The following is a 17,782-nucleotide window of genomic DNA, read 5'->3' on the forward strand; positions in this document are numbered from 1 at the left end:
ATCTCTTATATAAATAAAAGACAATTGTTTCTAGAAGTTTTTTTAAACAAAATCTTATATGACAACTTCTTATTCTTTCCTAAAAGTGTTTTAAAAATTCATGACATCATAAATCTTTTGATTTTTTTTTCTTTTAATCTTTATATAATTTAATCTAATATAAAAACCAAATTACTTTTTAAATTAATATATCTCTTACAAAAAATAAATCAAGACCCCACAAATTTTATATCAAATTTTCCTTTATACAAATAGTTATTCACGATTATTAAATAATTATGCTAATGTTATTATTAATAATATAGAGTTATAGTATATTTTAAATTTGTAGCTTAATTATTAGTTTTTTTCAAATTGTAACTTAACTGAAGAAATATAGTTATGAAATTGTGTTTATTTTATAAAATTTTTAGCTTTTATAATGGTTTTTTTTCTTGAACACTATGAGTAAGTAATAATTTTCATAAAAAAACTTCATTTTTTTTAACTCGAAGGTGTAGAGCAAATGAAAAGTTAATTGTCTGATATCCATTTAAAGGTTTTAATACATTATTATGCTTATAACTTTTTTTTTCTCATTCTCGTGTATTATGTGTACTCATTTATATGACATATAGTCAATACTAAAATATTCTATTACATCATATTCAATTACTATTGCATTATTTGATTCAGTATTTGACATATCAACTTTTCAATTATAATAATGAAACAAACCTGCAATTATTGTTTTAATAAACATTATTGATTATTGATTAACAAAATTTGCATTAAAATCCCGGGTTAAACCCGGGTTATTTAGCTAGTTGAATAATAAAATGTGATTTTATACTCGCAGGTATATGAGGTATAAACATTTAACTCGAGATTTTTATATTTTTTTTTGGTATGAAAACCATTTGAATTGATAGAATCTGAAAATTTTTGTATTATAACTTGATAATTTGATTATTCATACGTGAATGGTATATATGTAGACCAACTCATTTACAAATGAACCTATTAAATTATACTTAACATATAAAGTTAATGGTTTTCATATAAACTTCATCCTCACTACACATTATTTTGCTATAATTTATAAATCTATATTCTAATTGAAAATAAAGAATGCGACTAATTAAGATAGTTATAACATTACGTTCATGGAAAGTATAATAGAATATCAACATAACATGCAACGTTGATGGTTTGTCATCCTTAAATGATGGGTTACTATCTCACATTTGTTATCTTATCAGCTTAGTTACTCTACATATTTTAATTACCATATAGGAGCCAAAAACAATAATTAATAACAATGTGGACCACTTGGTAAAAAACATACTATCACTATTCTATTCTATTCTATGAAATGTATAATCTATGTACGTAATTGGTAAGTATGAAATAAAACAAATAGAATAATAATTGGTGACTTCATATAGAACATATATATATATATATATATATATATATATATGTGCATATATAAATACCACAACACATGCCTCTCTAGCTAGTCATCTTCAACACACTCCCTTGCCATCCGTCCTTTAAAGCAATGAGTTGTTCAAGTTCAAGGTTTAAAAGCTTCACATTGTCGATTTTGATCGCGATTTTAGTATGGAGTTCATCTACTTGTCATACTTGTAATGCAAGAAGGAAATGGAGAAGTACATCAACTAGTTCACTTTCTAAGAAGAAATATAACCACCACCATCACAATGGTGCTAAATCTAAGTCGAAATCTTATTCGCATAAAGCACCGCCGTCTTCAGCTCCTCCACCGGGTGATCATTACAACAATGGTGGCCCTTCTGCTGCAGCATCTTATAATGTGTTGAATTTTGGTGCTAAAGGTGATGGAATTACTGATGATACTAAAGTAAGTCCTCTGCTTTCTTTTTATTCTAAAATGTTTGATCATTTATTACACTTTTTATGATTTTTTAAATGTATATATTGATACACACCACCAAAATACGAGTATTTCATACAACACAATATAGCATATTTGTATTAGGTAAGTTATACAATGTTTGACCAATCACACTCATTTTAGTAAATAATTAATTGTCCTAATAAAAGTTGTCAATTTGAAAAGCTTTTAAGATATAGTAATTCTGTTAGTAGTTCATATATAGATGGTTGTTAGTTGTTATTACTTTTTGTAACGGAATATTGATTTCTAGACACCTTGTTTTTATGTAGCTTTTTAACATTTTTAAAGATAAACAAAAAATGGAAAATGAATAAGTTTGGTTGGTGGAAGATAACACTTGTCCACCATAACCATACATACATGGTTAAATACAAACAAAAATGGTATTGAAATAAATGTTTAGAAAATGAAAGCCAACAGACGGGACCACCCATAAAATGATTCTGTTATTTTAGTTACAAAACATGAGTCCATCTACAAATCAACTCTTGCGATTCTCAATCTATAACAATATCTATAGCTATATATAATTATAAAAAAAAAAAAATATCGTGGTAGGGGATGGATTCTCGTACCTATTATATTCGGGTGTAAATTAAATTTGAAAAATAAAAGTCGTAAATTTCAATTAGTATATGTAACAGAGGGTGACAACCAACTACCCCAACAGCCGGCTTTGATTTGCTTAACATACAGATATATCAAGTTTGTGTTTATTATTTGTTGATGACATATTCAAGATGAAAATAATTATGTAAAATAAATTTTTTTATTATTATATAAATTTAAATTTGGTGAGAACATGGGAGGCTTAGGCATAGTACGAAGTGGACGACCGGTCTAGGTTCGATTTTTTAGGGGGCCAATTTTTTATTTTTATTGTATTTATATAAAAAAAATATATGTTGATAAGTAAACCCGTTACAAATTTTAACAATTATCTAAAACTAAACAATAGTACTTAATGAAAAAAAATTCACGTATCAATTTGCTATATCATTTATGATCGTTTTTATATCTTAGTTTATATATTTATAATTGTTGAACCTATCCTCCAGGCCCTTTTCTTTTTCTTGGCCGAGTTCCATAAATCCTCGGAGACGACACTGGGTGAGAAGACAAGGGATAATATACTAATACTTTGTACTTAAAAGTTAAAACTATAATAAGATAGAAGGCGAATGTCTAATACATATATAGATTGTGAAATGTGCTAACATGAATTTATCCTGATTGTGAAATGTGCTAACATACTTTTCAGCTTATCCCATATTAGTCATGATTATTTATCCTGATTGTGAAATGTGCTAACATAAATTTCAATCAATAATTAAATTGAACTGTTAGAAATATTTATATAATCATTTATTAAAGAAACTATTTGAACTTAAGTTAAAATATTGGAACAGGCATTTGAAGGTGCTTGGGCAGCTGCATGTAAGGTAAAAGGATCAAAAATCATTGTGCCATCACCATACAAATTCCTTTTGGGACCCATTACATTTTCTGGTCCATATTGCCAACAAAACATCATTTTCCAGGTAAATTCTTGTGATCAATACTATTTTCACTTTCTATCCTTCTAGTTTTATGAATTTTGAAACTGCTACAAAGTTAGCATATCAACACACTTTCAAAATTTAGAAAATGCAAGTGATTAATATTTGTGTAATAATGGAACTTTTGACAGGTTGATGGTACCATAATTGCTCCATCAAGTTTCAAACCTTACGGGTCAGGACTGTTTCAATGGATTTTGTTCACAAAACTAGTAGGACTCACAATTCAAGGAGGAGGAACCATCGATGGCAGTGGTTCAATCTGGTGGAAAGAGACTCCAGTAAATGATCCGTTTGATAGTGAGCTAAAATTAATAGTTCCCATCAATGACACAGCTGGACAACCCGCTAATTCATCGGTATTCAACTGTTCTAATTATATACTTGAGGTGACGAAGTGGGTGGGTTGGGTAATGGGTCAAAAAGGATTCGGTTCAGAATAGCCGAGTGGGTTTGAACCACACACTTTTTTAACTAAAACAATTTAGCCAGTTATATACGTTAAATGTTCACTTTGAGTGACTTTTGATGGACAAGCCCATTTTTAGTAAACGCCACGTTGTCTTAGTCGATCCACAAGCACTTTTTGTCCCATATTTTTAAGTTCAAAAAAAAAAAAAAAAAACCATCATGAATCAAATCATTTAAATCACATCTTTATAACATAGTCCAAGGTTTCAGAAATCAGAATACACAATTTATAAAGTGATACACATTACAAATAAACTTCGGGTGATTTGTGACCCTTGTGACTCATTTCGTTTTAAGCCAAGTATTTTAAATTTTAACCTTTTTGAATAAAAATGACCCATATCAAGTCGTCTGTAAGTCAAATGTGTGGTAACTGATATTTCTACCACCTGCCATTGCCCATAACTCATATCACTTCCTATTTAACGTTTTTGACTCGATCATATGGCAGATAAGCAGCTCACTTGGAGGAAAAATGCCAAGTATAAAACCAACTGTAAGTACCATTTACCTACAGAATACAACGAAATTTTAGCTTTACACATCTTGAAATTTTGTTATATGGTGTTCAAATAGGCTTTGAGGTTCTATGGGAGCGTTGATGTAACGGTCAGTGGCATAACTATTCAGAACAGCCCTCAATGTCACCTGAAGTTTGATAATTGTGCCGGAGTCTCAGTGTATAACTTCAAGGTCTCATCTCCTGGTGATAGCCCAAACACAGATGGGATTCATTTACAGAACTCTAAGGATGTGTTGATCCACACTACCGAACTCTCATGTGGTAATTTTTTTTAATTTTTTTTCTTTTAGAAAAAAGCAACCTCTCATGTGACAATTACTTCTTAAATCTTTAGTTTTGGAATAGTAAAACTCATAACATAACCAGGTTTTACAATTAAGAAAAACTGATAGTAAGAACTCAAAAATGAAGATAAAATATGAGAACTCTCCAAGTTTTGAATAAATAGATAAGATGTTAAATGTTAACATTGATTTCATTGTGCAGGAGATGACTGTGTTTCTATACAGACAGGCTGTTCAAACATATACATACATAATGTTAACTGCGGACCGGGTCATGGTATAAGTATCGGAAGTTTAGGAAAAGACAACACAAAAGCATGCGTCTCAAATGTCACTGTTCGAGATGTTTTGATGCATAACACCATGAATGGTGTCCGGATAAAAACATGGCAGGTAAAATGGCGACTTTATTTTAGGGTTTTAGATACAAACGAGATATATTTTGACTAGCAAGATCAAACCAATATTCTGAGAAATGGGTTGTCTTGACCAGCATCAAAAATTTCCTGCTCTGGTCACAATACAACCGACCCAACCAGCCAATCTTACCAAATCTAATATTGACTTCTGATGTTAAATTGTAATGATGCAGGGTGGATCAGGGTCGGTCCAAGGAGTAATGTTCTCAAATATTCAAATTTCTGAAGTTCAAATACCCATAATAATAGATCAATTCTACTGCGATAAGTCAACTTGTAAAAATCAATCATCTGCCGTTGCACTATCTGGAATCAGCTATGAGCGGATAAGAGGAACATATACAGTCAAACCGGTGCATTTCGCATGTAGTGACAGTATGCCATGTACTGACGTGAATCTAAATGGTATAAATCTAAAACCAATTCAAGAACGATACCATCTCTATGACCCGTTTTGCTGGAAGACTTTTGGCGAGTTGTTATCACCAGCAGTCCCACCGGTAGAATGTCTGCTAATCGGGAAGCCATCAAGCAGTCATGTTCAGGCTGATCACGATACATGTTAGTTAAGGCATTGCAGGTTTGACATAAATTGTGTGTGGTCAGTCTGATCATTTGACCCCTTTAAAAATCTTTGACTTATAGAAAGTCAACAAAGGCACATTCTTTGTAGTAATAGATATACAGATGGTTAGTAGTATTGGTACGTAGTTGCTAAGTTCTTGATACCAATGAGTGTGAGTCTATTGGGGCAACTTTGAGTGTCATATAGATATAGGTGTTTGTTTTCATTGTGTGAGATAAATAAACCATAATTTTATCCGAAGGGTATTCAGTTACCATATTAGAATGACTCTTGTTGGTATGCGACTTTAAAGTTCTTAACAGATTTTTTTTGTCTGGAAACCCTAAGACAGAATAACAATATGACACAAAGACACATAACGGTAATGAACTTTTATCACATGTTAACCTGCAAATGCTTCTGTTGAAACAGGTTTTGACTAAAACCACAGGCGAACTATTTTTGCTTATATCACCGAGCTTGATGATTTAAAAAAAAAAAACTTTCAATAACAGGTCCAGCCATTATCCGCTCTTCAAAACAGTAACATTATATACTAATTAAGCACATAATTAAAGAAAAAGCAAAAAACAAAAAAAAAAATGATAACTTGATAAGAATGGAAATTTAGGAACTTAGTTGATGGTATTTTTTGTCAAATTATATCAGAGATATCTTGTCACTTTTACAAAGCAAAAGAGGTATTCCCCAAAGGGGAAAATGAGCCATTTGCATTTACAATATATCCTATCAGTGAAGTCACTACAGTTCATGGATCACATACCTCCAGCATCGGCTAATTCACTTGTATCATTCGATTTTTTAAACTTTTTTTACATTTCTTCTGCTCTGAAGATATACCAAAAACTATCTTATACACGGCCTCCATTTGTTACTTTCTACCTTTAGAAGGCAACCTTAACATGATCCACTTGTAAGGCATATGTACCCCGGGCATCCTTAGCCACCTTGTGTTACTTTTTACCTTTCGGCAGCCTGCTCAATATGATTTTGTCATATGCATTACTCAAAACTGTCGAAGCCGAAATTGGAGGAACAATGAACACATATTGCGTTTGCACTTATTTTCTACCTTACGGTAGCCTTGAATGCTGCTCTAGCATTTTATCATATGCATTCTTCAGAAATGTTATGCATTCTATTTATTATTTTCCACCTTTTGAGCAGATTCAACATACTGTTCAGCAAGTTTCTTAACTTTCTCCCCTTCTTTAATAAGGAAATTGGCATTGGTATCTTTGGAATGGTATTTCATGATTTTATCAGTTGTTTTTCCGACAGCCCATCTGTACTGATCAACTGTGATCACCCCACTCTTGCACAATGGTCTGATGTGCTCTTTTATGTATGCTTCAACCTGCAGATACATACGAAATTGTAAGCTTAACTTGAAGTTGCATAAAATACTCTCAATGTCCCCTAGACCCTCCGTTCCAAGAAAGAGCAAGTAGTTTCAAAGACTCGAACCAAATGTTTACCAAATTTGACATAAATGTGTTGAACAATTAGCAATTTATTAAGCCACAATCGATATACTAGTATAAAGCAAAGACAACTTGGTAGAAGTAGCAAACAAATTGCTCCATTTACCAACTAGTGTTCTCTACACTTATTCATTAAATAATATATCCCTTGTTTTACTATTTTCTGCTCTCTCAAGTTCATTTTTTCCGTGTTAAATATAATTATTGCATGGTATCTTTAAGGAGAGAACCATCGTTTAGAGTAGTTCGCGAAATGTATTGGTCCATTCTTGTAGTCTTTTTCTCATCTTATTTATAACCGTTACCAAAGGTTAATCAAGAGACAAGAGCTCTAAGAAGTCTTCTATAAACTTTAGTCAGCTGAGTGGTTCTCTAAGAAGTCTTCTATAAACTTCAGTCAGCTGAGTGGTTCTGTGATATGAATCTGCTGGAATGATATGAAATAAAAGTATAAGGGTGTTAAGTGAGTTTTCTAGTAACTGTTTCTTATTCTTGGTAACTACTTGGTTACCAAGTTACGTTAGTGTTAGGTTAAGTCTATTAATAAGGCCTTGCAGCCATTGTGTTTAGGCAGGAAAATATATGTCGGTTCTTTATAAACTATGAGAGATAGTGTCCGCGCGTTGCGGCGGTGAGATGGTGGGGGTGATAGGTCAAGTCATAGAGTATGATAGCCAAATGCCTTAACCGTACGGGCTTTGCCCTCGGATTTAAAAATTCGTCGAAAGTATATCGTATGATATCTCTTATGAAAGAGCATAAAATTTTAAGAACACCCATACAATTTTTATAATTTATCGATATACGGTTTTTGAGATAAATTTTTTTGAATGAATTAGAAGAATAAAATGATTTATGAAGGAGAGAGAAAAAAATAAGTGGTTGAGATTTGAGGAGAGAGAAAAATGAATGGTTGAGATTTAAGGGTATTATAGGTATATTAGGTAGTGATGTTTAAATTAGTGAATAAAGAAGAAGGGTAATTTAAGTAGTTCAATTACTTAATTGAGATTTTTGAAAATAAAGCAAAATGCTTTATAAGATAGTATTACATTAGGAGTTGCTGGACTATAATCTAGTTATTTACCTATCACTCAATTATCGTTTTTTTGTGTTTATTGCTGTGTTACCTCTGTTTCTTCTGCATAATCAGTTTGGTTCATATTATTCTGCATCTTTTTAACTTAAATCCATGTCAAAATTTGTCAATATTTAGTTAAATATCTCAAGGTAATAGTCCCTCCTTCCCAAATACAACTATTAAGCAAGTGCTCTTTTAGAAAATGAATAGAACTTTTGCAACTCAGAAGAGAAAACCATCCACCACAATTTTGATTTTTAAAATTAGGTGGTCTTAAGTTTTATTTTTTTTAATAAGCATGGACCTATCATGCAATAGGGGAGCATTTGAGGTGCAACTTTCACCTAAAAGGAAAGGAAAAGCTACTACCAAGGATAAAAAAAATGCATTACTAACCTTCTTAAACACAGAACTGCGCTTATCAGGCTGCCGCTTCTTGTCAGTATCAGATTTCTTCTTTTCCTCTACTGTTTCCTGGGAAATTTTGGGCAAATCTTTCTGACTATCCTTTCCTTCTACTGCTTCTAGGAGCTTTTTGGGCAAATCTTCTCCACCAGATGACTGGTTGACAACAGAGATGCCTAGATTTGATCCTTGTTCGTCTTTTACTTCTGTAACAGTGTTTTCAGGTACCAAATCAGGGAGCTTTATTTCTGGATATTTGCTAATAAGAGGTTCTTTATCAGGGCCATATAACTCTTCACAATCTCCCAGAACTTCATCTTCAGCTCCGTCAACTATTGAGCTTCTACAAGTACTTTTCACTTTTAAATTATCATCTGTCACCACCACTGGTGCTTCGTGATCCTCAAAACGCCACACACTGTCTGATCTATCAGAGTCAAGTGTTGAGAAAACCAATTTTATTTTTGTATCCTCTTGTTGAACTTTAGAGGCTTTAATTGCACTAGTACTAATAAAGGCATCATCGTCCTCCAGATCATATTCAAAATCACCGTATATATCAAGTTCTGGTTGAGAATCTATTTCAAAGACATTAGCAGGACCATCTTCTTCCTTTACATTATCTGCTTCGTATTGTTGTGGACTACTTGGAGGAGAATCAGACAATAGACCAGCCTTTCTAAGTGCTTCATCAACATCAAAATCAGCACTGGTGGGAAGATCATCAGTAACAGCTTTTGGTTCGAGTTTAGATTCCGAGTCTGGGGTAATGGAAGAATCCACATTATCTGATCTGTGTAATAATTCCTGAGAACACAAATTGACATATACTAGCTTGCTGTTTGATTTATCAGCAACTGCCTTTTCAACATTGATGGCGTCTGCAACAGCCAACTCTATTTCACCAGTTGGCCGACTGACAGGCATATTTGTTTTTCTCAAAAAATGCTCAGTGATGCGGTGAAGTTGAGCCTATTAAATAGTAAGTTATTTCAAACATTTTATAGTAGCACCAGTATATGTACATCTAGAACAAATCATACCTGTCTCACTGAAATGGGGATTTTATTATGACGACTAGGTGCCAAACTTGGCCACATTTCGACTGGCAGTTTAGCCTAGACAAAAAGAAAGCAAAAGATTTCACGAAATGAACAGGACAGAGGTGGTAATTTCAACCAGTTTCCTAAAAATGAGGTCAATTTGGGAGGTTTATCGATCAACTGGGATAGTTTTAATACTGGTCAGATGTCACCCAAAGTGTTCTCAGATGCATTTATGCTATATCTCTTTATTAGAGAAACTAAATTATCATTTAAATAATTAAAGTTACTTTTAAGCTTATTTAATATATTTTAACGAATGATGAAATTCAAAAACGCATTGGACAAAAGAAGCGTTGACGCTTCAACTTGGACAATTTTTGACCAACAATAAAAGGTACAAATTTCGGACCTTTTACCCAACCTGCCCAATTCTCTAATTTTGCCAACTCTAACTGAGAACAAAATTAGCTGCAAGAATACATAACAAAATCTCGATATACCAGGAGGGGAAAATTTCCTTTGAGCACCACATTATCTTGTCCCTTTGAGGAATTGTTTCCTAATGCAGCATTCTTTCTCGCAAGAATTTCTAGAGCCCATTTCTTCTTGTCAAACTTTATATTATTAGATCCACTGCCTGATTCCTTCGGGAGAGACCCACCTGATCTAGATGACTGGTCTGAGCTCTTATTTGGATATACTTTCATAGTTTCAGATCCACCGTTTTTGTACGGAATAGAAACCTTGCTCTCCTTACTATCAACCAAAGCAGTTGGTTGCACCGAAAGAGGCTTGATATCATTATTCCTTGGAAAAACAGATGCATCCGCAACATACAATCTTGAAAGAATCGAACTTTGGGCCTCAATACTACTTTCCTTTTTAATCTCTACAACCTCAGGACCCTTTCTTAGAAGATCAAGAACAGATTTCAGTGTTTCAACTTTTTCAGGTTTTGATACTGTAGAGCATCGATGCTTCCAAAATTCAATCTCGCAATCACGGGTCCATGCTCGTTTACGTTTTCCACCAGTACCATAAATCTTTTTAGTTAGATTTTCACGTACTGTCCCCTTCTGCAACAAGGCCTTCTTTGCTTTCACATCTAATGGTGGTGGTCTTTTTGTTTCGGCTGTTTGCCCAGCTAAAGCAGTTCTGAATGCAGCCAAAAGTTTTGGATCAAGAATATTATTTCCAATCTCGTTAGCTGATCGGTTACGTATAGCTTCTCTAATTTCTTTCCTTAAATTCTGAACTTCCACTAATGACTCTTTATCGTCAGTTTCCCTTCTCATGATCTTTTTTATCCTCAACCCAGATGAGGCTTCTTTGTCCTCAGAAAGCCGTTTGAAAGGTCTGCGGCGTGTCCCTTGAACTATATCTCTTATATCAGTTTCCACCTTTCGTTTCTTCACAATTCCACCTCCAGAACCAACCACTGCACTCTTCAGGTTCCTTGAATCATTAGAAACAGAATCATTGGCTTCAGTCACCGAATGAGCACCACGACTGCTTCCTTCCCTTTTAGCAATCTTGGAAGATGTACTGTTCCGCGTCTTCGTTTTGGGTTCGCCTTCCTCGGCACTTCAACAGTTCAAAAAATATGTATCAAATACAAGAAAATGAGTAATGGTTATACTACACTGTACCATCATGTTATACACATACAATAATAGTGCTAAGATGCATGTTTGGGGATAAGAAAGATATGTCTCATATTTGTAGTGTCCATCTGGGTATTGAACTTCATTCAAATTTTTGTATAAAAATATGTCATCTTTACAGTTATTTATTTCATCAGAAGTAGCAAAGAAACAATGACCTGTAATGTTTTTGCTTTCTCTTTGCACCTGTCATTCCACCATCTTTTTCCTTCTTATCAGAATTTTTGTCAGCTGAAAGCAATTAGTGGAAATAAGCAATAGTAACGGGAAAAAATCAACACCAAAATGTCCGTTTGGGAAGATAGTAATTTCCTCATCCTGGAAGGAGTACACACCTGGTCGCCTACATACTTTGGAGAGTTTCTTCTCTTCCACTGCTTCAGTTGTATCACTTTCAGCTAGGTAATCATTAATAAACTGAAGCTATAAGCATTAGGAAAGTAAAGGAAATATAATGTGAACATTATTTATAAGTTATCAGAGGTAGAAAATCAGTTGGGTATCACGTCAAAACAGGTCATTAAGGTATGGGCCAAAAAATGCCAGGTCAAGTTGGGTTAACCTGAAACACTTATTGTCTATATATTTAGTTATTTTGAGTAATAAAATTAGTGTGTCAAGTATGATTACCAATATTATACATTTTGAATAATAATATCAATGCTTAAATAAATTTATCTAGGACTTTAGGTGGTCTTATGCACTGAAAATAGACTTTGGGTGACTTATGCCACATTTCATTTTCACTGCTACTCGTTTGACCCTTTAAAGATAAAACACAACCAGGTTTGACCTAATTAAAAACAGGGTTAAATTGCCAAACCCGATGAAAGAAACTTAGCATGCATAACGAGGTGGGGAAGGATGAATACCAGATAGAGGGCCCACAGATGAAACAAGTTGGAAATCAGATTCAAGTTCATTATTGCTTTTATTGTACAACTCTGAAGTTCTTAAACCATCAGAGACACTTGGTTCACATGTTTCTTCTTTAAACTTTCGGCTTAGCCCGGAGAGCTGTAATAAACAAGGGTCTAGTTCCATTGCCTCTATCTTAGGTATCTTGATAGTTTTCTCAGCTGTCTGTCTTTCCAAAATGCTAGCATCTGAAGCTGGCAAAACGTTTTGATACAATTCACCATTCTCTTGATTACCTTCACACAACAGAAGCAGCAGAATCTTTAGTGACGTGAACAAATTATACATATAGAGATGTGTCCCAGCATGCAATCATGAACAGCAAAATAATGTCAGATCATACCATTTTTCAAGATGTTACTGGTATTAACACTTGAATATGTGCTTTCACTGGGTACTTTGGTTTGTTGATTTTTATCAATAGCAGAGACAACGACAGCTGTCTCTCCTGCATCAGCAACAGTTACAGACACATTCATCGGAAAAGTTGCATCCACTAAATGACCATTGCTAGAACTTTCAGGTCCATAATGGTTGCTTGACCCCAATTTCGACTTTTCTGATGTCGGATCAACTAAACACCTGTATGTAACAAAAATATAGTACCTATGTTACAAAATGATAACTATAAATCTATTATCTTATTTAGCAGCCTTATCGTTGAATTAAACTGCAAAAATTAATCCCTATTCAGATTGAACCATGTCTGGCGCAAAGCTTATCACTAATACCTTGGGCACAGCCACGAATCCTCACAACTAGCATTAGTATCGAACCCAACACAAATGGCATGATACCTGTTTGCATAAAATCAGATATCAATTAGCAGACCCATACCAAAAAGGAAATTCCATGAATTAATTGATTTACATAAGAGTTATGTACAATGACTATCACTTTCACAAAGAAAATACCACAAATCACATGAATCACAAGCAATTGATGTGTCGAGATCTGGATCTTCTTCAAAATTTGCTGACTGACCTCGAATCTTGCAGTTGTCTCCATCCAAGCAGCTGACTGCCTACATAATAATAGAAGCATGAAGCACATGACCAAAGAAGCATAATAATGTGGATCAATTATAGATTACATCAAGGCCAATGAAAAATGAACTTCATCAAAATTCCTATAACCACCTGAAACTGTCAACAACTTTATCATCGGGAATCATATAGCAAATAAAAGTCTAAGTAAACACGTTCCAAAAATTGTTGCTTCACTAGTCCCATAAGCATCAACCACAAAGTTTTAATCAGGTTGGCTAAGATTTTTGACATTTGCTTAAGTTAAATCAGCACACAAGTACCAATCCATCAATATATGGAGTGGTACCCGTTACCAAGGCAGCTTGGGCCCACATGTGAAGTTGAGAGACACGGGTTCGATCCTTAAGGATGCCCAATTCATGTGGGTATTAAGTGAAGGTATTTTACCGGCATCATAACCCTTACGGGGTAGGATGATGGGGATCCAATGTGTTCCCAGGGACAGGGTGCCCTCCTTTACCCTTTTTTTTATATCAGCACACAAGTACGACCATATTAGAAAAAACCTACTCACAACACATTTGATGGGTTTACAAGAATTGTGTATGGATTATGGAACAAAGGTTCCTTTGAATGAGACTTACATTTTCATCAATGTAGTATGAGGGAAAAGAAAGAGTGTTATTGTTTCCTTCAACACTCCACTCATCAGTATCTTCATCTCTGCATTGGAGGGACAAAAAATACTCACATTAGATACTGATGTACAACTAAACTATTAGTAGTTAGACATCAAAATTACTCAGAATCACTATAACAGTCTCAAAATAGAAAGAATCATTGAAAATTACAGTTACTCTTGTGGCATTTTTATTCCTGGATAATGCATGTAAAGAGTACCTTGAATATGGACCGTCATCAGGTTGGACGCCTCCGATAGTATCGAATACCTTCATAACAATAAATTTAATATTAAGTCTTTTCATTCCTTCTATTTTGTTACTGTTGATCAAATTCAAAGTTAAACACCCAGGAAATAGACAGCGAGGAGGTCACAAAGCTACATGTCAACTGGTCTTTCGACCTTATCGTGTTTGTCTCTCAAAGCTTTGGTTACTGATGCAAGTGGATCAACTGTTTATAGGAGTATGAAAGGAGTCACTCAAGTTACAACAAAACAGAGTGGTGGATTCTAGGAAATGTGTTAGTTAAAGTACAGAGACATTTAAAAATCTAACAATACAACGAAGTAGCAGCCATAGTAGAACAGAAACAGTAAGTGTATAACTCACAGGTACACAAGTAATTAGTTGAAACTCCTTCTGGCAGAGTGGGCATAGGTTGGTGATACTAGCCCAGTTGTCGATGCAAGAAAAACAGAACCTAAAAGCGAACCAATGATATATTATAGAGTAAATTCTCACCCCGTAGCCTAAAAAAGAAGAAGATATTAAATATAAGACAAAGAATATACCAGTGTTGACAGCAATCTAATACTCCTCTATCAACAACAACGTCCATGCAAATTCCACATCTTTGACCTTCATCACCTTCAACCGCTACATTCTCCTGTGTTTACAAAAATAACCCGCATAATATATCCATACACATAACATCAAAATACAAAGGCGGCAAGGTTTAACCTTTTATCTCATAAAAAAAACAGAAGTACAACTACTTCCAAATATTACCAGTCTGATACAATCTAAGTTCTAGCATACCTACATTTACTCCTGCCACCAGTCTGATACAATCAATAAGTTCTAGCATACCTACATATACTCCTGCCACCAGTCTGATACAATCAATAAGTTCTAGCATAACTTATTGCGTTTTTCCAAAGCCAAAAGGCACTTATACATAAACCAACTTGTGCTTTTTAACCAATTTTGGGAGAAAAAGTTCTGTGTTTCAAAAGCACCTTAGGAAGTGCTTATTTCAAATGCAATAAGCACTTCCATAGTTCCATATACACTCTGCCAACCACCATCTAACTTTCAATATGAAACCCACTACATTCTAACTTGTGTCCTCTAACTTTAACAAAACACCCAAGATTCTCCATTTTGGAGTAACTTAAGGTCAAAGGAGGCACGTTTTTTCCAATTCATTGCCATTTATGCATCCGGTAACCATTTTATCCAATTATCACGTTTGCTACAGTACGCATGTATCATACTTTCAAACATTTCTATGTGTACCAAAGTTCAAATTCATTGTCATTATATGTGTCCGGCGACCTTTTCATCCACTAACAGGTAACAAGTCCTTTGATTTGCGGACACGAGTCATGACAATCATATAAACTGACGTCATCTATACACTTGCCCAGTCATACGTTGTACGTGCATTTTCACTTCTTCACAAGTTACAAGACGTCACATACATCAAACAGTAAAAACCGAAAGATTGATACATACAAAAACTATATCTAAAGCCAGATACATACTATAACAAACAAACAAACACCATACTAAACTCTACTTTAAATTGCTAATTATTTCCTTGAAGTAAAAAAATAAAAAATACAAAACAAATGTAATATAATATAGGTATACTCACATTATCTATATCTTGAGCTGCATAAGCGTAATCATCTTCAACAAACTCATTATTAAACAGTTGAAAATCCATTATATATAATTTTTAGTCTTTGTAAAAAAATCTGCAAAAACATACAGAAATCATGAAATTAAGAAATTTGAATTTCATGAAATGAAAATATATATAGAAAACAAATGATCGACATACCTAGGGTTTCGCTGGCACGTGTAATAAAACTTCACGGAGCAATGATTCTGTTTACGACAGATTGAATTGAAAAATCTGATAATTTTGTTTCATACGATTAAGTAATACGAGTAATATTGTTTTTATTTAATTGATTACGAGTACCATTTTTCCTACTTCCTTATATTTTTACGTCAATGAATTCTAAGAAATTAACAATTTTAATTAAATGCGTATAAAAAATGAGCCGAATTTTTTTCTGACAAATCTTTATAGGCCCGTTTCTTTTTTATCTTTTCATTTTTTTTTTCCATAGTGGCCAAATAATTAAATAAAAAAGAAAAACATGAAACGTAACGATAAAATTGTTAACTATTAAGTTTATCTTTAATCTTTATCATTTCTTTAACTCTTTTAAAAATAATTAGATTAAAACTTTAAGCATATTTTTTTTCTTAAAATGTCTCTTTCAGCATATTTACTCCACACACTATAACACTATTGAGTCTTTAACTCTTATAAAAATAATTAGATTAAGATTTTAAGCATATTTTTTGTTCTCAAGATGCTCTTTTTAGCATATTTATGGTTTCCAAAATGTTACTCCACACACTACAACACTATTGAGTATATGTATAAATATTATACTGGTTTGTTTTTGGCTTTATTATAATAGTTCACTATTTTTGTTATCAATTTATAATTGTAACTAATTCAATTAACATTGATCTTTTTATATGATTTAAAACAATCGACAGATCTCATAATTAATATTTTTGACACACTTTGTAACCAATGTATTCATCCAAAAAAATAGTAACAAAATTTTATCGCAACACGTGGGTACTATGCTCGTTAAGTAAAAAAAAACAATATCTAAATTATTTTTATTTCTTAAGACATGCTTAAATCATGTTGCTGTTTTGGAAGCCCAAAGATATATTATTTAATCAATAATTGAAAAAGGTTTATTTTTTAAAAAATAAATAAATAAAATAATCCAATATCACATGTCATGTCGAAAACCAATTTTATGAAACTCTTTGATCTATAAAGAACTACCATCCGTATAATTTTTAAAAACTTTTCATTTGTTTATATCTTCTAATTAGAAAGTAACATGAATCTTAAAAATATCGACTTCGTTCTATTATTGATCCGATTTGTGATGGTGACAATGAAAATGAAACTTTACGAGTTTGTTTATATTGTGACTGTTAAGTAACTTTGGAAGTTCATCTTCATTAGGTGTCGTTCCAGCAACCCTGTATTCAACTCGATAGATGATATCTTCTACTAGAATAAGGAGCCTCTTTGATGTGGTCGTTTATATCATCGTTTGGATTATTGTGAACATGGAATTGAGATCTCTCTCAACTAAACCAAATTTCGCACACTTTAGGCGAAAATATTAATCTTCTTTCCTTCATTTGGATCTCGAGTGAATAATGTAATGTTAGCTTTAAGTGGAGTGAATAGACTTTGTAACTCACGTAATGCACTTCCTTAATTATAATTTTTTTTCTTTATATTTTGACAAATTTTTTTAAAAATTCATGTTGTTAAAAATTTGAAGATCTATCCAATCCCGTATTCCATAAAGTGTAAAAAAAAAAAAAAAAAAAAAAAAAAAAAAAAAAAAAAAAAAGTTGAAATGTAGACAATTTTATTCATATCTAAAAATATTGGAACTACTTCT

The 17,782-nt window shown here is 33.1% G+C and overlaps 2 protein-coding genes across 2 annotated transcripts; one reads left to right on the forward strand and one right to left on the reverse strand.

Annotated features, from left to right (window-relative positions):
* Window positions 1–1,470: 1,470 nt before the first annotated feature.
* Window positions 1,471–6,033, forward strand: LOC122585361 (polygalacturonase At1g48100-like). The gene is made up of 7 exons (XM_043757492.1): window positions 1,471–1,867; window positions 3,334–3,465; window positions 3,615–3,842; window positions 4,406–4,450; window positions 4,531–4,738; window positions 4,964–5,154; window positions 5,354–6,033. Exons 1-7 carry the CDS (start codon window positions 1,544–1,546, stop codon window positions 5,744–5,746), a joined length of 1,521 nt encoding a protein of 506 aa, XP_043613427.1. The 5' UTR covers window positions 1,471–1,543; the 3' UTR covers window positions 5,747–6,033.
* Window positions 6,034–6,371: 338 nt separating this feature from the next.
* On the reverse strand, window positions 6,372–16,199 carry LOC122585359 (uncharacterized protein At4g10930). The gene is made up of 16 exons (XM_043757491.1): window positions 16,105–16,199; window positions 15,916–16,018; window positions 14,828–14,922; window positions 14,646–14,736; window positions 14,254–14,303; window positions 13,998–14,076; window positions 13,279–13,388; window positions 13,096–13,161; window positions 12,708–12,946; window positions 12,319–12,600; window positions 11,782–11,844; window positions 11,605–11,677; window positions 10,283–11,366; window positions 9,780–9,854; window positions 8,728–9,708; window positions 6,372–7,123 (listed from the first exon to the last, which is right to left on the reverse strand). Exons 2-16 carry the CDS (start codon window positions 15,985–15,987, stop codon window positions 6,905–6,907), a joined length of 3,579 nt encoding a protein of 1,192 aa, XP_043613426.1. The 5' UTR covers window positions 15,988–16,018; window positions 16,105–16,199; the 3' UTR covers window positions 6,372–6,904.
* Between the last annotated feature and the right edge of the window lie 1,583 nt (window positions 16,200–17,782).

This window comes from Erigeron canadensis, chromosome 1 (genome assembly GCF_010389155.1).
Source record: "Erigeron canadensis isolate Cc75 chromosome 1, C_canadensis_v1, whole genome shotgun sequence".
Classification (NCBI taxonomy): domain Eukaryota; kingdom Viridiplantae; phylum Streptophyta; class Magnoliopsida; order Asterales; family Asteraceae; genus Erigeron; species Erigeron canadensis.